At 38.3% G+C, this 25,734-nt stretch overlaps 1 protein-coding gene across 14 annotated transcripts in view; it reads right to left on the bottom strand.

Annotated features, from left to right (window-relative positions):
• Positions 1 to 25,734, bottom strand: part of LOC103350560 (leukocyte surface antigen CD47) — a 166,636-nt gene that overhangs the window by 114,107 nt on the left and 26,795 nt on the right. For 12 of the 14 annotated variants that reach the window (XR_011387854.2, XR_016232420.1, XM_008266989.5 and 9 more), the window contains 3 exons: positions 9,202 to 9,291; positions 2,538 to 2,645; positions 2,316 to 2,408 (listed from right to left, as the gene is read on the bottom strand). Coding sequence is in view for 12 of the 14 variants with exons in the window: in XM_008266989.5 (XP_008265211.2) it covers positions 2,316 to 2,408; positions 2,538 to 2,645; positions 9,202 to 9,291 (291 nt within the window). In the remaining 2 variants the exon portion in view is untranslated. The remainder of the gene's footprint in view (positions 1 to 2,315; positions 2,409 to 2,537; positions 2,646 to 9,201; positions 9,292 to 25,734) is intronic. The other 2 variants (XM_089330735.1, XM_089330734.1) reach the window with 1 other exon arrangement.

Genomic DNA, 25,734 nt, shown 5'->3' with positions numbered 1-25,734 from the left:
TGCTTTTGCATGGATCTAAACTTTCCTCACAAGTGTCAGCAACAGATTCAGAAGTCTGGAATCAAATATTTTTTGATTTATTAATTTGAAAGGCAGAGAGAGAGAGAGAGAGAGAGAGAGGTGAGAGGGGAAGAGAGGAAAGGGAGGAGAGGAGAGGAGAGAGGAGGGCAGGGGAAGAGAGGGGAGGAGAGGAGACAGGAAGGGAGAGGAGGGGAGGGGAGGGGGGCCAGGAGGGGAAGGGAGGGGGGAGGAGAGATCTTTTGTCCAATGGCTCACTCCCCAAATGGCTGCAACAGCCATGTCTGGGCCAGGCTGAAGCCAGGAGCAGGGAACTCCATCCAGGTCTCAAACAGTGGGAAGAGACCCAAGCACTTGGGCCATCCTCTACTGCTTCCCCAGGCACATTAACAGGAAGTTGGACCAGAAGCAGAGCAGCTGGGCCTCAAATCAGCACTCTGATAAGAGATGCAAGCATAGCAGGCAGCAGCTTAACCTACTATTGTCACATTGTCAGCCTGTACCCAAAATCTTAAAATAAGACTTCTTGTGTGGTTTAAAATATGAACAGCTATTATGCATGGATTATCCACATGCACACAAAATTTCTCTGGTAGACAGAATTACTATGCAAGCTTATGAGCATAACCATCACAACTGCCAGATCTGTGATACTATAACAAATGTCTAACTTTCCAACATACCGCAAGCCAGAGATTGGCTCTAAAATCAAATGCTAAATATGACCCTTCTAATAATTATAACAAAAATGTTAGAGATTTACTCCTTTTTTGAGTATACTTTTGTATTTATTTATCTTAATTTTACATACCACACATTATTTTTGTGAGCTAACATCTGAAATTTTGACTCAGTCCAGTAATCTGGCTAAAATTCTTTTTCCATTTAAAAACAAATGAGGATAAATTTCATAAGTACATTGACATAATTTCACTTATCTCTTTTTTTATGTAGAAACCTTTTATTTAAGGCATCCAAACTTCATGCATTTCATATATACAAACTAAGGGACACAGTAATTCTTCCTGTCTTGCCCTTCCTCCCATCCACACTCCCACCCTTCTTCCTCCTACCTCTCCTATTCCCATTCTTATTTTTTACTAAAATTTATTTTCAATTAACTTTATATGCATAAGATTAACCCTACACTAAGTAAAGAGTACATCAAGTAGTATGAAACAAACAAAAAAACACTTTTCCTTAACAGTCAAGACAAGGGCTCTTCCAAGTCATCACATCTCAAAGTGTTAATTTTATTCTATAAATTACTTTTTAGGTGTCTATTAGTTACTGCATTTATTCTTAAAATGAAGATAAAATGGTACTGGTTATGATAGCCATATCTTTTATAAAACAACATTATTGGTGCTGGCACTGTGGCATGGTGGGTTAATCCTCCATCTGTGGTGCCAGCATCCCATATGAGTGCTGGTTCTGGTCCTGGCTGCTCTGCTTCTGATCCAGCTCGCTGCTATGGTCTGGAAGAGCAGTGGAGGATGGGCCAAGCGCTTGGGCCCTGCACCCTCATGGGAGACCCAGAGGAAGCTCCTGGCTCCTGGCTTCAGATTGGCCCAGTTCCAGCCTTTGCAGCCATTTGGGGAGTGAACCAGGGGACAGAAGACCTTTCTGTCTCTCCTTCTCTCTGTCTGTAGCTCTATATTTCAAATAAATAAAATCTTAAAAAACTTAAGATTTTCCAGTAACTAAAAAATTGTTTCTGCTTTTGTCATTTATAATCCTATTTCTAGAACTTAGCAAATGAAGATAAAGGGTGTGTTTAACATATATCTTAAAAAAACTGAAAATAAATATGAAGGCAATCCTTAAGAAATTACATACATAATTCAAAATTATGGGTGCTGGCATCAAATTCATCTCTAATCTGAAAATTCAAAATTCAAAATTCAACTGCTCTGAAATCTGAAATATTCTGAGTGTTATACATGATGCTCTAAAACATTCTCATTTTGAAGTAAAACAGATTTTGTAACTTTGTATTACAGCTGCAAATATCCCCACAATATGAAAAATAACAACCTCTGAAACACTTCGGTCTCAAACATTTAGCATAAATGATACTTAACCTATACACATGCAAATGACTATTACAAACAGTTGACTGCTTTCAAGACCTAAGAAAAATCTTCAAGTTAATCTTTCAGGGAAAATATCACTAATAATGGAATGGAAAATATTTCACAAATCAATATTTATAGGGTTGTAAAAAAATACAAGAATGTTTTCAACAAAAGTAATGAAAAAGGCAGGCAAATTCATGCTACTAAAAATATACTAACCTGATCTTAACAAACGGCACTGAGCTACTATCAACATCCCTGAAGGAGTTACAAGTAAAGAAAGTCCAGAAGATTTCTTTCTTGAATAGCCACCTGTTAATAAATAAAAATATGTAAAATATTTTCTACATTTGTTCTGCTCTTTGGGAAGCTACAGTACTTAATTATTTAGATGTGTTAATCTCAATACTGCATTCCCTCACAGTAAACTATACATCTTACCTGGGATGAAAATGCTGGATCCAACAATGACAAATATGGTAAGTAGTATTCCAGGAATAAGTACAAGAATGAACTGATTAGTTGGAAGCCTGGATTTATATTTCAGTCCTTAAAAACAAACAAGAGTTACGAGAACTCAATCACAAATGAAACCATTTTTTTAACTTGTAAGGTATAGAGAAAAACTGGTAACTCACTATAAGTGAATAACCTCCAAGGAACAACTCTTTCTTATCATCAAGTCACCTCACATGTTTCTCATAAGGCAAAGGAGAAGCTATATACATATAAAATAAATATATATTATATAAATTTATATATACATCAATGCTGAATGCACATTTTGTTCCCCTATAGTTTAAAGAGTAAAGTTATATACAACAGATTTTCTCAAATGAGGAGGCACTATTAGCGTTTTGGGATGGATAAATCGGGAGGAGGGGCAGCTGCTCTGTGTGTTATAGAATGGTGAGCAGCGTCCTTGGCCTCTGCAAACCAGATGCCAGCAACAGCTCCCAGTCATGTCAATCGAAGTGTCTTTTAGACATTGCCAATGTGCTCTGATGTGCAAAATCATCCCAGACTGACAACACAACACAGACATAAATAAGGCTGATGGGAAAAATGGCTAATTTAATAATTCGAGAATGAGAAATATGCTCCACTTTATATAACATTAATAAAACATCTGATATATGAATAATTTGTTTTAAAAGAGAGGTTAGATAAATACTGCACAATAGATAAATATGAATAATATTTTCAAGTAAGGTATTTTGATTAAGGCAAACTGCAAAGATTAACTAGGATGGTTACTGATTCTAATTCTTTTGTCAAGTACCGGTGTCTTTCTCTAAAAAAATTATGCAATGGGTAGGACAAATATTTTTTTTACTATATATTGACCTTTCCTATTTTGGTTAATATTAAAATTAATTTTCACCAAGATATTGCAAATTATAATGTAAAAGCAGTTTTGAGTAGCAGAAAGAAACAGATTGTGTGACTGAATTCTGCTGTGTGTCATCCACATGTGTATGCTCTCCACGTCAGTAATTAATGAGTGGCTATCATAGAGGGGAAGGTACTTAAAAATGGTATATTTATTTAAGATTTAATTTTCTTCCTGTAATTGACAGATTAAATATAATAATTAAATAATATCAACCAATAAAGTCTAATTAATATATACTGCAGCCACCTGAAGATTTTTTTTTTGACTGCCTATACAGCCATGCTTTAGATGATAATCTCAATTTTAGTCTTTTTTAGGGGAGACTGTGGCCTAGGTAATAGCCAGTCCTCAGGCTGAGTAACTGAAATCCATGTGAGTTAGACAAGACAAATCCACAGTAAGCAGTAATTGTATCCTATGGCAATTTTTCAAGAATTTACTGAGTCTGCTACCTTCATGCAGCCTTGGGATTTACATGACTACTACACAGCCAGATCCTTACTGTATCATGAGGCAAAGAGTTTCACAGTTTCCCCTTTGCTAGGCTCCAACACTCAATGGAATGAAACTGATTGTACAGGTCACAAAAAGCACCAACAAAGGAAGAGAAACTTTCTGTAGACATGTCACATTTTCCATTTTACTCCTCTGGATACGATTATCTAAATATGTCTGGAAGTTCTTCAAAGATTTCCAGAATAGAAGCTGTTTCAAATGTATCTCCCAATCTTTCATAAGAGACTCCTCCCGGGAAAATTGACATCATAAAGGAGCTTCTAAGATCACACAACAAGAATTGACCTTATAGTATAACTTCATGCAAAAAGGCTGCTTTATGGCATTCTTAATAGAAATAAGAGTTTGAACCTCCTACAAGATTCAACCGCTTCAGGCAGAGAAGAGCTATAACAGGACAAAATATTGTCAACAATGGCAACAAAAATAAAACACCACAGAACGCTGCTACTGGCAGTGTTCTACCATCAAACGACCTTCCCCTTTGAGAATAGGTACACTACTCATTGGAAGTCATTTTAGTACTTGTTGATTGGTTCATGACTATTTTCAAGGCTACCTTAAACTTTTCCTTAAATTAAGCAACGATTTATGCCAAATACATTAGTGGGGTCTACCTAAGTAACCACAGTGAAAGATCTCCATGTTTTCTTTATGAAGAGTTCCTTGGCTCATTTCCTTTGCTCTTAATGGACACAGTTCAGCAGCAAGTGTGGGGAAGATAGCGTGTTGCTGGTCCTTTTGTCAGTTTCCCAGTGTACTTACCGGGCAAGGAATGTGATATAGATATCTGCGAAAACTCAGTAATCTCAAGGGACTTTGACTCATGATCATTTCTTGCCCTTCAAGTAGTCAATGTATCCTTATTTGTCAAATTATCAAAACAGTAAATGTAACAAGGAAAAGAAAATATTTCCCGAAAAAGCTTATATTAAGATAGAATTTGACATGTTCTTAACAGGATCTTATCAAATTTTTGTATTATTTTTTAGCTGCTTGGTAAGACCATCTATGATTTTAAAAATTAGCATGGATTTAAAAAAAATCCTTTTGGGGGCAGCATTTTGGCATAGCAGGTGAAGCATCCCAGATGAGGGCAAATTTCGTGTTATCCCTGCTGCTCCACATCTGATCGAGCGCCATGCTAATAATCTAAGAAAAGCAGCAGAAGGTGGCCCAAGTGTTTGAGCCTCTGCCACCCAACTAGGAGACTGAGACTAAGCTCTTGGCTCCTATCTTAGGCCTGTCCTAGCCCTGGCCATTGTGGCCATCTAGGGGAATGAACCAGCAGATCAAAGATCTCTCTCTTTCCATCTCTCCCTCTCAATGTAAGTCTTTCAAATAAATAAATAAATCTTAAAAAATAAAAAAAGAAAGGAAAAAGGAGGTAGGATAGGAATATGGGTGGGTGGGAGGATAGGGTGGGAGGTACCACTATGATCTTAAATCTGTATATACAAAATACATGAAATTTGTTCAACTTCTATAAATAATTTAAAAACTATGTATAGGAAATACATGAAATTTATTCCCTTTATATAAATAAAAATATTTAAAATTAGAAGTAGCTGAAAATATTGAGATCAATACACAAAATAAAATGCATGAGAAATAACAGTATTGGGACCAGTGCTGTGGTACAGTGGGTTAGGCCACAGCCTGCAGTGCTGGCATCCCATATGGGTGCTGGTGCAAGTCCTGGCTGCTCCACTTCAGATCCAGCTGCCTGCTAATGTGCCTAAGAAAGCAGTGGAGGATGGCCTAAATGTTTGAGCATCTGCACCCACATGGGAGACCCAGACAAAGCTTCTGACTCCTGGGTTTAGCCTGGTCCAGCCCTAGCTGTTTCAGCCATTTGTGGAGTAAACCAGAGGATAGAAAGTATCACTCTGTGTGTGTGTGTATGTATGTGTATGTCTCCCTGTCTCTCTGTAACTTTCAAATAAATATATAAACCCTTAAAAAATCAGTATTTACTTTTATATCAAAAAATTTATAATACTGCCTTACCAAGAAATATCAAAATCTAGGCAGATAATATAACATGTTTGTCAACAAACCAGTAATTCTAAAAATTTTCTTTTAATGTTTCTACATCATTGAATCTAGCATGCAATTTTCAGAAAGGTGCTAGGTTGGTTCATTTATTTCTGTAACAAAAATGTGCTCTGTACCAACAATGTACCAGGCCCTTTTATTAGTCCAAATAAAGGGACAAATATCAGATTATTTTAATTCAACAATAATAGATTGAACATTATCAAACCTATGCAATAATTATTATTCTAAGTGCTAACAGCAAAAAAGGCAAACACAGGGCCTGCCTTGAAGCCTTTATTTTCTAGTGGAAGAGGGTAGATGATCTTCCTTAGCTATATAAAAGGAAAGGGTCTACTTTGGTATAAGAAATGACTTTCTTATACTTAATATTTAAAATTAATATGAATGAAACAATGACATGTCCTCTCGCCACCTGAACAAATAGCTAACATGAAAAAAAAAATAACAGTAAGGTTGTCTGGTCTCCTTGTGACAGATATACAGCATGCACAGAACAGAAAATAGGTGTGGCTGATGAACCCTATTGCAATTACTAGGTCAGCTGAGAACAAAATAAAATCTACCATGTTCAGTTTTCATGACACTGCAATGAGTAGATTTGATAGACTCAGTAGGAAGTCCACCCAGTAAAATCCAAAAAGGTAATGCTTGTTCAGTGGGATTTAGACATTCTCTGCCTAAATGATCAATGAATAACTAGAGAAATAATAAAGCTTACCAATGAGATATAATACATATCAAACTGTGAATAAATCATAAAGGATGTTAGATTTAAATAATGTAGTGGTTTCTGATATCACTAGGAATGCAATTTTAGAATCTTTTCAGTATCTGTTGAGCAGTAAATCAGCATTAGCTTCAATGCAAGAAAAAGCATTTCTGATAACTTAAAATGAAATTACCATTTTAAAATTTATAATTATTTATGATTTTAAAAATATTTATTTATTTGAAAGACAGGGTGACAGGGAAACTGGGGGAGACTGATAGACTTATCTTCTGTTCACTGTCTTACTTTCAAAATGGCCACCAAAGGCCATGGCTGCTAGTCCATGCCAAATCCAGAGTCTGGAACTCCATCCAGGTATCCCATATGGGTAGCACAGGTTCATATACTTAGGCCATCTTCTGCTGCTTTCCCAGACACATTAGTGAAAGCTGGACTGGAAGTGGAGTAGCTAGGACTCGAATTGCACTCCAATATAGGATACCAACGGCACAAGTGGTGGCTTAACCCACTGAGCCATGATGTCAGTCCCAAGCTACTATTGTTAAATGCTTAACAAAATCATTGAAAATACACACACAAATGAAGGATCTGTGAAACATGTGCAGTAAAATGAGCATTGATTGCCAATAATAAACAAGTTACTTGCCTAAGTGCAAGTAAAATAATTTTACAATAAACTCCATACTTATTCCAATGAAATGATTTTGTCACACTGAGTACTGATGGGCCATTCCATATTCAATCTATAGGAACTAGAAATAAAACAACCCAGATAAAGTATTTTGAATATAAAAGATCAAAGAAAATGTCCAACAGACCAATTCCCTTTTCCTCTTCCCAAACATTCCCTAGCCTTTTGAAAGGGCTCACAAATTTCAGTGTACATGCAGACAACTGAGACGAAAAATTCCAATAAACCACAGAGAAATAGAAGAAACAGTGACCATAGGAAAGTGGACACAACTGCCATGTAATAGATTCCCAAGATGCAGCCACAGGAAATCAGTGAAGAGGAACTTATTTGCATAAAGGGGAAAAGTGAGAAGGTTGTGACAAAAAGAAGACAGATCTTTTGAAGTATCACAGTCAGAAAAAAATGAAGAAAAAAAATTAGAAGAAACTAGTGTTCAGGATCTATGGATGGTCATCAAACAACCAAATATCTGAGTCTTAGGAATTCCTAAACATATAGAAAAAAAAAAGGGGTTGGAATACCTATTAAATTAAATAGTAGCAGGAAATTCCTCCAATTTGAAGAAAGGCACAGACATTCAAACACAAGAATCACATATAACATCAAATAGACATGATCATAAAAGATCCTCACCATAACACCTTAAAGTCAAACTTTCAAAAGTAAAACAAAAAGATAATATCTTAAATTTGCAAGAGAAAATAATAATATAAACGTCTAAGGAAGATAAAGTTCATTAAGCATACAACAGGCCAACTCATTACAGTATTTTCCTGGCTTTCCCTTTTACAAAGATTGCAGAATAAAAATCAGTATTACTTAACTCCCTGCCTGTAGAGCTATTTCCTCATCTTCAATGATTATTTCAAGGTGGTATGGGGAAAGCAGGAATAAATCTTACATTTAAATGTTTAAATATTTAGACTGTCACCTTAAATTTCACAAATTTAGTGAATTTATCAATTGAATTTCTTCATCAATTTCTTTTGGAATGGGAATATGGTGGAATGTAAACATTAACCAGGATAAATATTAACTATTCACCTTATAATGATAATTCTGTGCTGTTGACACCAAATCTGATTTAGCATAAAGATTTGCACTTGGAAGCCAGATTACATTATTATTACAGGGAAGTAACACAAAAGAACACAACTTTGTTCTGACCACTTCCTTAGCTGCACAGTGAGGATGAAACAGTGAGAAGTTCAAACTGGGTTTTCCCAAGGGTGAATACACTAATACAAGTTCAAACTGTCAATGGAAAGATAGGGGAATATTTATGCTCCAAAGAATAGCATTCTATTTTAACATTAATGTAGCCTGTGACTACCTATGCTTTCCAACTATCATGTGCATAAATGTTTGATAAATATTAAGATGCTACCAATGAGTTAAAAGAAGAATTACTTGTATTTATAGTTTAAGGAGTTATTACTAGCATTTATATGAGTTTAAGGAGATATCTGCTAGTATTCCCACAATTGATGCTTTGCAGCTTAAAAAATAATTAAAAATCACCTAGGAATTAAATTGGAACTGTTTAAAAATATAGGGGCAATAAATACTCCTAAGAGACTATTAGTATTCAAATCACATATGCATAACTGTCATAGTTATTCTTCCTAATATAACAAGTGATATGTAAATTCCTTCCAGAAATGACAATTTCATCACTAAAATATAAATAAAAATTAGAAATACTTACTTACAACACATAACTGTCCCCAGAACAAAATTACAGACAAAATTGGGAAAACTGCAATGAGCATAATTTCATTTGAAGAAAACCATGAATCTGAGGAGAAAGAAGAAAATCACAATATTTACCATAATAATTTTAAATTCTGCCAGTGCTCTATAATGTACATTGTATTGTGGAGAAGGAAAATAAAAATAATACATTAAAGTTATTACCTTAATTTATTTATATGTGCACACATATCATTTATTTTCAAAAATATTTTGCACCAATACAAATTTACCTTTTAATTCCATTTATCTATGAATCCTTGGAAGTACCCTCACACAAATTTCATTTATGAAACAAAAATCCTGACAGTTACTTAAGTGTTTTTTACATTTATCATAAACTACATTTTATACAAGGAGGTGCTACAGCATACTCTCTAAGAACAGGGCTCCATAGCCACCCTTCTTGGACTTGAAACAACTCTAAGCTGTGATCCATGTAAATTTAGACAACATCAAACACTTCTCCATTCTTCCATGCCCACAATTATTACACAGGCACAGCACAGCATCTACACATTGAAGGACTCTTGTGACTATTATAAAGTTAACACACGCAAGGGACTTTAAACAAAGCTTAGCATTTACCATGTGCTCAGAAAATGCTGCCTACAATTATTATTATTATTATGTGGTCCTATGTTCAACACCTGTCTCTATAACATGCCAAAAATTTGCCTTCCAGCAACCATGATAGATTCCTGTAAGGACAGACTCAGAGGACCTAAGTGAGGTAGCTGTACCATGAGGTACCTTCTCCCTGCTGTGACTAACACCAAGATAGAAGATCCCTGATTTCCCCTATTATCTCTGGAACAGAAGACTTACTCATGGGTAATTAGGCTTTGAAAGGATTGTTACAACATAAAGTAATAGGAAGGGATTTAGGTTATTAACATGTTAGTTATATGGTGAAAATATACCCACAAATTCTATATGAAGCACACTGAGACATTAGAACTTCACATAAGATTTATTGAGAATTTTTTTTTTAATTTTTATTTATTTATTTTTTTATTTTTGACAGGCAGAGTGTACAGTGAGAGAGAGAGACAGAGAGAGAAAGGTCTTCCCTTGCCGTTGGTTCACCCTCCAATGGCCGCCGCTGCAGCCGGCGCACCGCGCTGATCCGATGGCAGGAGCCAGGATCCAGGTGCTTTTCCTGGTCTCCCATGGGGTGCAGGGCCCAAGCACCTGGGCCATCCTCCACTGCACTCCCTGGCCATAGCAGAGAGCTGGCCTGGAAGAGGGGCAACCGGGACAGAATCCGGCGCCCCGACCGGGACTAGAACCCGGTGTGCCGGCGCCGCAAGGTGGAGGATTAGCCTATTGAGCCACGGCGCCGGCCCAGATTTATTGAGAATTTAACAAAAATATATATATGTGGGGGCCAGAACTGTGGCATAGCAGGTTAAACTGATGCCTCTGATGCTGGCATCCCACAGTTCAAATCCCAGCTGCTCCCTTTCTGATCCAGTTCCCTGCTAATGGCCAGGGGAGAGCAGTGGAAGACTGGCCAAGTGTTTGGGTCCTCGCCACCCATGTGGGAGATCTGGATGAAGCCTGTGGCTCCTGGCTTCAGTCTGTTCTAGTGCTGGCGGTTGCAGCCAACTGGGGCCTAAACTAGCGGGTGGAAATCTGTCTCTTCCTCTCTAACTCTGAATTTCAAATAAATAAATCTTCTGTTAAGTGTGATTACATCTTATAAACTCTAATACTGAAAATTTAGCAATTAAATTTCTTGTATTAAGCCTATAATGTTAAGCTATTGTAAAATATATACATTAACCTCTAGAAGATAACATCATAATTTCTACCTTAGAGACATTAGCTTTACATATCTAATGTTTTGCCCAATTCACAGTTGACTCAATACATTAGTTGTTTAAGTTTATAAGTCATAGGGCAGTTCAGAGAGTAAGTGGGAGACTTTTTCTTGTTGTTCAAATACTCCTTTGTTAAAGATTGCCATCAACAGACAGATGTTTTTAGATATTTGGAATCAATACTTTAATTTCTACCAGATAACTAAACATCTTCCTATATCACAGAAAAAAATCTTTAATAAAGTCTAAAATCCTACCAGGGGAATTTTTTTTAATTATGCTTAAATTTTCATATTTAATGTTCAAGGAATTTGGCAAAAAGCTCTATGGCCTAATAACTATGTTTAATTTATTTTTCCTTTCCCCCTTTGCTATTATTTTGTTTTGAACTGTGTGCTGAGAAATCAGAGTCTGGCTGAAAACCTGAAATGTATTCAGCTATAAAAACTGAGGATTTAAACTTGAAAAAAACCACTCAGTTGCCTGAGCTGGCTGTTCCACAAGGCTGTTTAGCTAGAGGTTTTATACTATTCTTATAGAGTGAGTACATGCATTGAGTCAGCTTTAAACGAAACAGATTTATGTATGGTTACCAATCACATTGAAAACTGAACTCCTGGCTGGCGCCGTGGCTCAATAGGCTAATCCTCCACCTTGCGGCACTGGCACACTGGGTTCTAGTCCCAGTCGGGGAGCCGGATTCTGTCCCGGTTGCCCCTCTTCCAGTCCAGCTCTCTGCTGTGGCCCGGGAAGGCAGTGTAGGATGGTCCAAGTGCTTGGGCCCTGCACCTGCATGGGAGACCAGAAGAAGCACCTGGCTCCTGGCTTCGGATCAGTGCAGTGCACCGGCCACAGCGCGCTGGCCGCAGCGGCCAATGGAGGGTGAACCAACCGTAAAGGAAGACCTTTCTCTCTGTCTCTCTCTCTCTCACTGTACACTCTGCCTGTCAAAAATAAAAAAAAAAAAAAGAAAAAGAAAAGAAAATTGTACTCCTGATGATTGTTTTGATTATGGATTGAGGAGGTACATTACATTCCCACATGGGATATTCTCTGTATTCAGGGAGAGGCAAACAAAGGGGATGTTAATCACTCTTGTTACCATGGCTCTAGGATTCCTAGGGTATAGTAGATGTTTCCTTCTTCAAGACAGAAGTTTTCTTGATCATAGTTGAGGTCTCTGAAAGGTCCTGTCACCTAGGAGTCAGGTGCAGGGTACCTTAGGCTTCTTCAAGATTAATTTCATAGTTGATTAACTCCTTAAATCCTCACAATCATCCCAGGAGGAATTATGAACCCCTCCGTACAGTTGAGGAAGCCAAGGGACAGTGAATTAATGATCCTGAGTTTTGTAAATTTTCATTGCCCAAACTGACTCCTGACATCTACTTCAACGCTTTCCCCATACCTCCCCTGTCAGTTTTCCTTATTTCAGTAGTGGTAACTACATTTGTCCAGTTGCTCAGGCCAAAAATCTTGAAGTTACTTGCACTTGACTCCTTATATCAAATCCCATTCTCTAACTGAACATCAAATTCTGCTGGCTCCACCTTCAAATTCCAGGTAGTATAATGTTCACATTCAAGATAAGCTAATAATGGCATGTCCTTTTACTGGCCTCTCCCCACACAAAACAAACAAACCTAGGATATATAGATACCATTAATAAAAATAAGAGATACACTTGACCCAGATCAGATCACACATTTTCCCTTATTCCACAAATATTTATGGGAAGCCCATCATGGAGAGGTTCTCCTCTAGGCACTTAAGGTCCAGCAGTGAACATGGAAGAGTATCCCTGAGCTTGGAGAAGCAGAAAGGCTTCCACGTAGAGGAAACAGAATTTAGCCTTGAGGGGAGGAGCCTGCCACATAAAGACAGGATCGCACATTCAAGGAGCCAAGTAATAGCCACTATGGCTGGAATTCAGTGATAGAAGGTCAGATGGGAAGAGTTTTCTGGGGCAAGATCATGTTGGGTTTTAACAATTTGTCTTATAGAGGTGAGTGAGTTACAGAGAAGTGAATGTTAGCCTGACTTAAGGAAGAGTAACTGTTTTATATCTGTAATTCTGTGGGAAGTTAACAGTGGCTCACTGCACCATACCTTTAGATAAGAAGTTTGGATGGCAAACTTCTTGGGGCAGGACTTTAGTAATTTGTGAATTACATGAGCAGACAGACAAGATGATTGCTAGATTACTAGATTCTATTCAGAAATAATAAGACATAAAAGAGGATACTTCAATGACAAAAAGAGTACAATTTCGGTACAGAACTATTATTGTTTACTTGACTCTTATCTGGAGTTTATTAGAATTATTCTGGGGCTCAGTCAAGCTTCCCACACACACTCTCCTAACTACCACACCAGTATTTTAATAGGTGAGAGAGGAGGGGATCCTAGGAGCGTCTCATATTGAGATCACTGTCAGGCTTCTGTCTCTGTTCAGCTACTGTCACTGACCTGAGCATGTTATCTTTCTAATTTGTTACGGTGGAAAAAGTTTGAGGATCAATGAACAAGACGTTTAAGAGTCAACTGAAATGCTGAGGAAAGCCCCAAGGTTTTTATATGGAACCAGCCATGAAGCTATTTATTTCCTAAGTAGTATTATCAGATGATGTCCAAGGGGAGAGTGAGAGTGAGATAACTGCTCTGATTTTTTAGGGCATTAAGAAAATTAATCGAGCTTATAATAGCCTAAGAATAACATCAGATATATCATGGAACTCATCAAAACTGGCTGAAGGAACTGGATAGAACACCCAGAACTGGGTCCATTTACCTGACACACAGGAAGTCAATTACTGACACCAAAATAGTGGAACAAAGTAGTTTATTTCTTATACATAGGACAGGGAGTCAGGTAGCTATCACACATCTCCCAAATTGCCCAAGAGATTATGGCAATGAAATTTTTAGGTTGCAGGGAGGGTTAAACAGTGCATTATCAACTTAAAAGAGTATCTAGTTGGTCCACAATGCTGATAGCCTTCCTTGGATTGGTCGATGGTAGAGGGCCAGGAGGATGATCTAAAGATGCAGTGATGGCTAAGTGGGCTCTGGTCCCTTCTGAGGTATATAGATAGATTGGCTATTACCTTGTTGGATTACAGCTTGAAGTTCCTACAAAACATCTCAAAATAGAGGCAAGTGGTAGGATATTAGCCATAGAGATGACAATTGAATTCCAAGTGTTGCAATCTGATGTCCTGCAGAACCAGTCTGATGGTTGCACCACCCTCCTACATTTAGTGAAAGATTAACAAAACAAAAAGCTGTTTTAGAAAAGATAATCAAAATAGACAAACATTTAGCCAGACTAGCAAAGGGGGGGCGGGGAGAGAAAGGGAAAACTCAAATAAATAAAATTTATAGATGAAAAAGGAGACATTACAACAAACAGCACTGAAATAGAAGGATTATAAGAAACTGTTGTGGAAAACTGTATGCTAACAAACTGGAAAACCTTGAAGAAATAGATATATAACTTATCAAGATTAAATCAAGATACAAAAATCTAAACAAGCTCATAACAAGCAACAGGAATGAAGAATTGCTTAAAGTCTTCCATCAAGGAAAAGTGCAAGAACTGTAGCTTTACTATTAAATTCTACAAAACATTTAAAGAAATAAATCCTATATTTTTCAAACTATTCAAAAATACTGAATTGGATGAAACTCTGCCCAACTCTTTTTAAGAGGCCAGCATCACTGATGTCAAAACCGAACAAAGATATAATACAAGAAGAAAATTGCAGACCTACATCCTTGATGAACACAGATGCAAAAATTCTCAACAAAATACCAGCAAACTGATTTGAAAACTACATCGCGAAAATCACACATCAACATCAAATGGGATTTCTCCTAGAGATGCTAGGGTAGTTCAACATTTGTGAATCAATAAATGTCATAAATCACATCAACAGAATGAAGAACAAAAACCATATGGTCATCTCGATAGACACAGAGAAATAATTTGATAAGATAAAACCTACCTTCATGATAAAAACCATACAAATTAGGTACAGAAGGAACATGCACTGTTTAACCCTCAAAATTATAAAGGCTATATATGAAAAATCAATGACTTAATCAGCCCTTGTCCTGACTGTCAAGGAACAACTTACTATTTTATTCCCTTTTAGTATTTTTTGTTCTACTTAATACTATTGGTTGAACTCTTTAATTAACACACAATTATTCTTAGGTGTTTAAATTTAACTGAAAAGTGATCCCTGTTAAATATAAGAGTGGGAATAAGAGAGGGAGGAGATGTACAGTTTGGCACATGCTCAACTGGTCTTGCCTCTAACGGTGGAGTTAGAAACGTGCCAGGGGATTCCAATATAATCCCATCAAGGTGGCATGTACCAATGCCATCCCACTAGTCAAAGTGATCAGTTTCAGTACATAATTGATCATAATGATAGAATTAAGAGTCAAAGGGATCACATAGAGCCGGCGCCGTGGCTCAATAGGCTAATCCTCCACCTTGCGGCGCCGGCACACCGGGTTCTAGTCCCGGTTGGGGCACCGGATTCTGTCCCGGTTGCCCCTCTTCCAGGCCAGCTCTCTGCTATGGCCAGGGAGTGCAGTGGAGGATGGCCCAGGTGCTTGGGCCCTGCACCCCATGGGAGACCAGGAAAAGCACCTGGATCCTGGCTCCTGCCATTGGATCAGCGCGGTGCGCCGGCTGCAGTGGCGGCCATTGGAGGGTGATCCAACGGCAAAGGAAGACCTTTCTCTCTCTGTCTCTCTCTCTCACTGTCCACTCTGCCTGTCAAAAAAAAAAAAAAAAAAAAAAAAAAAGGGATCACATAAACAAGACTAGTGTCTGCTAATACTAACTGATAGAATTAAAAAGGAGAGAACAATCCAACATAGGAGCGGGATACACAGCAGATTCATAGAATGGCAGATGTGCTAAACAGCACTTGGCCTCAGAATCAGCTCTTAAGGCATGCGGATCCGGCTAAAAAGCCCATGAGAGTACTTCAGGCATGGAAAGCCAAGATACTCTGGCAGGGAAAAAAAAAAAAAAAAACAAAAAAAACAAAAAAAAAAAAACCTAAATGAAAGATCTCTGTGAGTGAGATCCCAGTGGAAAGAACAGGTCATCAAAGAAGGAGGTAACTGCGGCTGGCGCTGTGGAGCAGCAGGTTGATACCCTGGCCTGGGGTGCCAGTTCTAGTACCAGCTACTCCACTTCTGATCCAGTTCTCTGCTATGGTCTGGGAAAGCAGTGCAGGATGACCCAAGCCCTTGGGCCTCTGTACCCGCGTGGGAGACCTGGAAGAAGCTCCTGGCTCCTGGCTTCAGATCAGCACAGCTCTGGACATTGCAGCCAGTTGGGGAGTAAACCATCGGATGAAAGACCTCTCTCTCTGTCTCTCCTCTCTCTGTGTAACTCTGCATTTCAAATAAATAAATAAATCTTAAAAACAAAAGGGGGGTACCTTTCTCTGAAAGGAGAAGAGAACTTCCACTTTGACTATGGCCTTGTCTAAATAAGATCAGAATGTGTGTATATATATATATATATATATAAAACAATGTATATAAAGATAATTGAAAATGAATCTTGATGTGAATGGGAGAGGGAGCGGGAGATGGGATGGTTGCAGGTGGGAGGGAGGTTACAGGGGGAAAAAGCCGCTATAATGCTATAATCCAAAAGTTGTATTTTGGAAATTTATATTTATTAAATAAAAGTTAAAAAAAAGAAAGAAAAATCAATAGCCAATATCATATTGAACAGAGAAAAGCTGAAAGCATTTCCCCTCAGATCTGGAACAAGATAAGAATGTTCACTTTCACCACCCCAATTGAGTAAAGTACTGGGAGTATTAGAGTAACTAGGGAGAAGAAAGAAATAAAAGGCATCAAAATCAGAAATCAGGAAGTCAAAATATCCACATTTGCAGACAACATGACGTTGCACATAGAAAAACCTAAACACTCCACACACAAAGCTAATAAAGCTGATAAACCAATTCAATAAAGTTGCAGGCTATAAAATCAACATACAAAAAATGGGAGTTTTTTAATCTGCTAATGGTGAACTTACAAAAAGAGAAATCAAGAAAGAAACCCCATTCACAATAGTCACAAAATTATCAAATATTCAGGATTACATTTAAATGAAGAAGTGAAAGATCTCTACAATGAAAATTATACAACATTGATGAAAGAAATCACCAAGGACACACAAAAAAGGGAACTATTTCTTATTCATGGATTAGAAGGTTTAATATCATTAAAATGTCTACATTTTGGAAAGCAAGCAATAGATTCAATGTCGTCCCTATCAAAATATCAATTATATGCTTTAAAGTATTAGAAAAAACAATTCAAACTCATATGAAATCATAAATGACCCAGTACAGCCAAAGCAATTCTGGGCAAAAAAAAAAAAATAAATAAAAGCAATCAAGATGAAGGCATAACAATACCTAACTTCAAAGCATCCTACAAATCTACAATATTAAAAGAGCATGGTATGGGCATAAAAGCTAACAGATTGATCAATGTAATTAAATAGAGCACCCAGAAATTAATTCACATACATACAGCCAACTGATTTTTGACAAATTATTCAGACCATATATTGCTAAAAGGATATTCTCTTCAATAAATGATGCTGGCAAAATTCGATGCAATATATCCATACCTCTCACCTTATACAAAAATCAACTCAAATGGATCAAAGACCTAAATTTACGACTGAGACTATGAAGTTGATAGAATAAAATGCAGGGTAAATACTTCAAGATATTGATGTAGGTAATTACTTATTGGATAAGACCTACAAAACACAGGGGGAAAGAAAAGCAAAGCTAGACTAACGAGGAATAAAAGCAAACTCAGAGTCCTCTGCACAGTACAGGAAATAGACATCCAACAGAATGGGAAGATATATTTGCAGCCTACGTATTCCACAAAGGATTAGTAACCAGAACACATCAACATTAAAAAAAAAAAAACAATAAAATAACCAATCCAGGGAATAACTTAACAAAGGACCTAAATAGACAGTTCTCAAGAAATGCAAATGGAAACAAATATGTGGGAAAAAAAGCACAAATCAAAACCACAATGAGTTATCACCTCAACCCTGTCAGAATGGTGGTTTTTTTTTTTTGTTTTTTGTTTTTTGTTTTTTTTTTTTTAACAGGCAGACTGGACAGTGAGAGAGAGAGACAGAGAGAAAGGTCCTCCTTTTGCTGTTGGTTCACCCTCCAATGGCCGCCGCGGCCGGCACACCGCGCTGATCCAATGGCAGGAGCCAAGTACTTATCCTGGTCTCCCATGGGGTGCAGGGCCCAAGCACTTGGTCCATCCTCCACTGCACTCCTGGGCCACAGCAGAGAGCTGGCCTGGAAGAGGGGCAACCGGGACAGAATCTGGTGCCCCGACCAGGACTAGAACCCGGTGTGCCAGCGCCGCAAGGCGGAGGATTAGCCTAGTGAGCCGCGGCGCCGGCTAGAACGGTTCTTATCCAGGGCCTGCACTATGGCATAGTGGGTAACGCCGCTGCCTGCAGTGCCAGTATCCCATATGGGGACTGGTTTGAGTCCTGGCTGCTCCACTCCCTATCGAGCTCTCTGTTGTGGCCTGGGAAAACAGATGCCCTAAGTCCTTGGGCCCTAGCACCCACGTGAGAGACCCAGAAGAAACTCCTGGCTTCGTATTGGCTCAGCTCTGATCATTGCAGCCACCTGGGGAGCAACTAGTAGATGGAAAACTCTCTCTCGCTCTGTCTCTGTCTCTGTAATTCTTCCTTTCAAATACATAAATAAATCTTGAGAGAAAAAAATAGTTCTTATCCAAAAGACAGAACAACAAATGCTGGTAAGAATGTGGAGAGAGGAGAACACCGATGGTGGGAATGTAAATTAGTGTAGCCACTATGAAAAACAGTATGGAGATTTCTTTAAAAACTAGACTATAGACTTACCATATGATCCAGCAATCCCACTACTGGGTATATCCCCCCAAAAATGAACACATTATATCAAAGAGGTACCTGCATCATCATGTTTATAGCAATAATAAATATAGAATTATTCAAGGAGTCCACCATCAGATGAATGAATAGGAAAGAATATTACTCAGCCTTAAAAAAGAATACAATTCTGCCATTTATATCTAAATGGAGTATATCATTTTGACTGAAATAAGATATAGAAAGACAAACACTATATATTCTCCTTATATACAATTAAAAAATAAAAAAAAATTAAAGACAAAAAGAAATGCCTATATTTACCAGCATTGCTGCAAGTATAGTTCTGTCAAACTTTATTTTAAACCTTGGTCAAAGGTCGGCACTGCGGCTCAATAGGCTAATCCTCCGCCTGTGGCGCCGGCACACCGGGTTCTAGTCCTGGCCGGGGTGCCGGATTCTGTCCCGGTTGCCCCTCTTCCAGGCCAGCTCTCTGCTGTGGCCCGGGAGTGCAGTGGAGGATGGCCCAAGTGCTTGGGCCCTGTACCCACATGGGAGACCAGGAGAAGCACCTGGCTCCTGGCTTCGGATCAGCGCAGTGAGAAGGCCGCAGCGCACTGGCCGCAGCGCACCGGCCGCAGTGGCCATTGGAGGGTTAACCAACTGTAAAGGAAGACCTTTCTCTCTGTCTCTCTGTCTCTCACTGTCCACTCTGCCTGTCAAAACAACAACAACAACAACAACAACCTTGGTCTTGGTCAAATCATTGTTTAAGAATGATATACTGAGGGCCAGCTGTGGCTCAGCTGGTTAAATAAAAGCCCTGTCCTGAAGTGCCAGCATCCTATATGGGTGCCAGTTATAGTCCCGGCTGCTCCTCTTCCCATCCAGCTCTCTGCTGTGGCCTGGGAAAGCAGTAGATGATGGCCCAAGTCCTTGGGCCCCTGCACCCACATTGGGGACCTAGAAGAAGCTCCTGGCTCCTGGCTTCTGACTGGCTCAGCTCCATCATTGCAGCCATCTGGGGAGTAAACCAGCGGATGGAAAACCTCTCTCTCTGTCTCTACACCTCTCTGTAACTCTTTCAAATAAATACAGTGAATTTTTTTATATATAAAAGAATGATATAATTTACTCTATGAGTGAAATTGACACTTTTCATTTGATTATAGTTTATCCCTTGCCAATATTCCAACTGAACCGTGGTCTTTTGACATTTTACTTGATAAACTCTTTATTTACTAGAGCAATAAGCTTTTGCATATAATGCAAATTTAAAATGCTATCTCAAAAATAAAGCAAAATGGATAGAGAGAAAAGTATCATTATATTCTTTGAACTGTATGAACTACATGGAATCTATTATCTTTGTATTAATATCATATTAACATAAAAATAATTGACAAGAAAAACAAAAAGAAGTCAAAAGATCTGCCCACAGGATTATGAACCAAAATATCCACACTTCATATGCAGAATCCTTACTGCAGTCCACAGTTCTGTGTATATGTTCTTACAAGCTGCATGCCATTGTTCTGCCTGTGTTCAGAAAGTTTTATTGGCACACACCCAAAAATAGGGATCTTTAATAAAGAGTTGACTTGAAATCACCACAAAGAAGACAACGAAACTACAAGCTAAGGGAGAGACTAGAGTCTGATAAAATCTACATCAAAGGCATTAGGGACTGACACTGAATTCCACTCCATTCTATTTAATTCCTTAATCCTGAGGGGATTTTCAGTACTAGAGAAGAGAAAGCTGTAGGTGTTTCAAATTCTCGAGAACGTTTTCCATCCCAAGTATACCCAAAGCGAGTCTGTGATCGTGATGAGGCTTGGCCCAGCTAGTTTCTGCATAGTTTACCTTAAAGTTACACTATCAATCTACAACAAAAATAAATAAAATCAACAACATACTACTATTCCTGTACCTAAAATACAAACCAGATAGATCTGCAGCTTTGTCATCAGGGACTTCCAGTCTCAACTTGGGAGTAAAGCCAGTAATTACAGCTCAGTAAGGGGTCAGACACAGGATTATTTGAGTAAGCTAGAAAACATTCCTAGAGCTACTGGGGATGTACACAGAACATTCTGTTTTAAAGAAATCACAAATTTGTCCATTGTCAGCTGTGAAGATTTCCAAAGCCATTTAGTTTTGGAGGACTGCCTTTCTCTGTAGAAAAAGTTTGGAATTTAGACAAGGTCATAGTCAAAGTGGAAGTTCTCTCCTCCCTTCAGAGAAAGGTACCTCCTTCTTTGATGGCCCCGTTCTTTCCACTGGGATCTCACTCACATAGATATTTCATTTAGGTCTTCTTTTTTTTTTTTTTTTTTTCCCAGAGTGTCTTGGCTTTCCATGCCTAAAATACTCTCATGGGCTCTTCAGCCAGATCTGAATGCCTTAAGGGCTGATTCTGAGGCCAGAGTGCTATTTAGGACATCTGCCATTCTATGAGTCTGCTGTATATCTCGCTTCCCATGTTGGATCGTTCTCTCCCTTTTTGATTCTATCAGTTAGTATCAGCAGACACTAGTCTTGTTTATGTGATCCCTTTGACTCTTAGACCTTATCAGTGTGATCAATTGTGAACTGAAACTGATCACTTGGACTAGTGAGATGGCAATGGTACATGCCACCTTGATGGGATTTTACTGGAATCCCCTGGCACATTTCTAACTCCACCATTTGGGTCAAGTCAGCATGAGCATGTCCCAAATTATACATCTCCTTTGACTATGACCTTGTCTAAATAAGATCGAAGTCGGCAAACTCAAAAGGCTTCAATAGCCTTGGCAACTCATGACAAAGAGCCTGGGGAGATTACTGATGCCATAAACAAGAGTGTCAATTGATTAAATCAACAACAGGAGTCACTGTGCACTTATTCCTCATGTAGGATCTCTGTCCTTAATGTGTTGTACAATGTAAATTAATGCTATAAGTAGTACTCAAACAGTATTTTACACTTTATGTTCTGTGTTGGTGCAAACTGATGAAATCTTTACTTTATATACTAAATCAATCTTCTATATATAAAGATAATTGAAAATGAATCTTGATGTGAATGGAATGGGAGAGGGAGCGGGAGATGGGAGGGGTGCGGGTGGGAGGGAAGTTATGGGGGAGAAAAAGCCATTGGAATCCATACACTGTACTTTGGAAATTTATATTTATTAAATAAAAGTTTTAAAAAAATATTTAGAACATTTAAACCATAATCATGGCACCATGGCATTATATCCTAAACAGAATCTTGTTACACATTATTGACTGAGATCTGCTCAACTATAGATAAAATTGTGTAGGGTTGTAAGAAGTGATATTAATAAAATTTGTTCACAATTTAAAAAAAAGAAAAAGTTTGGAATTTAACAACAATCCTCTTTACTTCCAAGAACCCATGGGCATGTAATGCAGAAAAAGCACAGAGTCTGTGTAAACGTTCATTCTCTTACCTCTTCTAAGGCATAAAGCATGGATGACGACTATGAGTTTGATCGTTTGAGTGAAGCTACCTGATGGCAATGCTTCTACTTCCAAAGGTTCCTAGAGAGTGACCACTGTATATTTAGCCTTTGGATTCCCATGGTCCCTGAATCTGTTTCCATCCATAAGTTCCAAATCTCAAGTCTCTATGTCAATGTCCATCAGGTCCAGCCTGTTGTAATGTTCAATAACAATAATCTGCAAGCAGCCATGCACAGGTTCCCAAGGGAGTCCAGAAGCAAGGTGACAAAAGGAAATCATTTTTAGAATAGCATTTAGATTACTGAGTCAGATGGCTTGGTGGTTCTGCAACAAGTCAGAAGTAAGCCAATGAATTATTTTGTTCCACAATTGGCAGAATATGGGTTGCTATATGCACTGTGGTGGGCTGCCCAAGAGTGAACTTTTTCTGCCTTCCTCATTATGTCACAGGTAGATTCTTTTGCTCTCAGACAACTTAACCTGCTTTGGGTGACAATGTCCAGATTCCATCCTAATTCTTGCCTTTATGAGTACATACAAAGAGGTTGAAAGGTTTTCTCAGATCTGGTAATCCCAATGTGGATACTGTGTATAGAGTCTAGCATTAGGTGTGAAAATACCAAATATCATATCTAGTTAGCTTCTCTTTTCTGAAATTTTGGCTCTCTGTAGAGTTAGAAGCTCTGTCAGAGAATTTTGTGATAGCTACTCTTAGGCAGTTATAAATAAGAACCTTTTATTCATAACCTGTTAGCTCTATCTATTTTGTTTAGTGTTGACACCGATGAATCCATTTTAATATTGTGTGGCCCCTGGTCATTTTTTTTTTCAAAAACACTGCTGATAATAATCTTGTATCTAGGTTCTATTTGTCTATCCAGATTGCTGGGCTTCTCTGTTTCCTCACTCGGGCAATGTCGGGGCACGGGAGGGGAAAAGATTGACTGACAAAAACCTTTTAGCCATATTTAAGCAACAGAAAGGATTCAGAAGGAATGGATCTTAGGCTGAACTTGAGCTGGGGGCGGGGGGTGCCTTTTTTTTTGGGGGGGGGGGGTCTAAGATGTATTTATTTGAAAGGGAGAGGGACAAAGAGAGAAGGAAGGCAGAAAGAGATATCTTCCAATTACTGGTTCACTCCTCAAATCCCACAAGAGCCACCGTTGAGCAATATCAAAGCCGGACACCCAGAACTCCATCTGGGTCTCCCATATGGGTGACAGAAACTCAAATAATTGGGCCATCATCTGCTGCCTCCCGGGTGCAGTAGCAAGAAGCTAGATTGGAAGAGTAGCTAGGACTCAAACCAGCACTCCAACATGGTACTCAGAGTGATAGCTTACCTGCTTTACCACAATACCTTCCCCAGAGTCCATTACTAAATTTAACTTTATCAGTTCTGTGCAGAGTCATCACTTCAATGTGCCCAATCAGCATTATTTTGCTGGTAGATGTACCTCTTTAGAATTCTGTCAAAAAGCATACTCTTCAAAAGAAAAATATAAAACAAATCCAACAAGAGCATAACAAATCATGTTTTCATTTTAAAAACAATAAGGAATGGGCCAGCATTGTAGCGTAGCAGGTATAGCTGCTGCCTGCAGGGCCAGTATCCCACATGGGTGTCAATTTGAGACCTGGCTGCTCCACTTCTGATTCAGCTCTCTGCTATGATCTGGGAAAGCAGTGGAAGATGACCCAAGTGCTTGGGCCCCTGCATCCTCGTGGGAGACCTGGAAGAAGCTCCTGGCTCCTAGCTGCAGATAGGCCCAACTCCAGCCACTATGGCCATCTGGGGAGTGAAACAGCAAGATGGAAAATCTCTCACTCTGCCTCTGACTCTCTGGGACTCTGCCTTTCAAAATAAATAAATAAAAACAATGAGGAGTTACAACCCAGCAGTGACTGTTTTATAGTCTGGGTGTTGAGTATTTGCATATGTGCAACAAAAAATGTTCATTTACTGTGCAGTAATCTCAGATTTTAAAATATTTCAGTTAGGAGGCCTAAAAGAGGCAGACTAAGGGTTTTTTTTTGTTTGTTTGTTTGTTTTTTAACAGAATACCAAATCTTTTGAAGTTTTAAGATCTACCAAAAAGTGACTTTTATGTCATCATTGCAAGGCTGGGAATCCTTCTTATATATCCCAATGTTCCAAATTATTTTCAATTATGAAGAGAACAGATTCTTAATGGATATATGTAAATAATCACATTACCACAGAAACAAATGTACTCTTAAATAGTTTTTGAAGTTTGGTGGAATTAACTAAGAAGAAAAGGTAAGTGTTTTTTATCTTTGTTTACAAAATTATACATTACCAAACTATTGTAAGCCATACATATCTCAAGAAAAAACATTTCTTTAAGCCTAGAAGCCAAGGAATTTAAATACAAAACCAAACATATCTTAAGTAAGACACAGAAGCATGTAAAATCCAATAGTTAATTTAGTCTCCTGTAATTACTTCTTGTGCTTTTTAATCTCAGTTAGCAGTTTCATGAACCCCATCAGTTACCTCTGCACATTCTTATTTAGTCTACTGATATTTTGATTTATAGATCCTTGTTCATAGTCTTTTCTGACTGTAAATTTTTTCAAGAAAAATCAGAACTGCGGATGATAAGACCTAGAGTCACCACAGTTAAATTTTAAAAGCTCAGCAATTACAAAGAGATTTAATTATTTTCATAAATTCCATACAGGATTTTAAAAAGCACAGTAGATTTTCACAAAACAAATCCATCCTTTCAAGCCCCAAAGCCAGTGATGTGAGGGGAAATCTCAAAGAAAGGCCTCCATAGGTTCATTTTACATGAAGATGGCAATGGCAACTTACAAAGACCCATCAGGACCACTATACAACTATAAATGTCATATAATCTCTAGAATATATCCACAACAAACCCATATAAATACAACTAAGAGTTTAGCAACATTTCACAACTTCCTAATGTTTTCCATGCAATACAAGTAAGCCAACTACTGTCTCTAAAAGATCAGACATACATCTTTTGATGATCCTCAGAACCCAGTTGGAAATCTGAAAGTCAAATGACATAATTTAGAAGTTTGATCTTTGGGCTGGCACTGTAGTGTAGAAGATTAAGCCTCTGCCTGTGGCATCAGCATCCTTTATGGGCACTGGTTGGAGTCCCAGCTGCTCTGCTTCCAATTCAACTGACTGTTAAGGCACCTGAAAAAGCAGCAGAGGATGGCCTAATTCGCTGGG

Source organism: Oryctolagus cuniculus, chromosome 4, assembly GCF_051225735.1.
Source record: "Oryctolagus cuniculus isolate XC-2025 breed Fujian yellow rabbit chromosome 4, ASM5122573v1, whole genome shotgun sequence".
Taxonomy (NCBI): Eukaryota; Metazoa; Chordata; class Mammalia; order Lagomorpha; family Leporidae; genus Oryctolagus; species Oryctolagus cuniculus.
The sequence above is the reverse complement of the archived record's forward strand: the minus strand, read 5'-3'. Positions and strand labels throughout refer to the sequence as shown.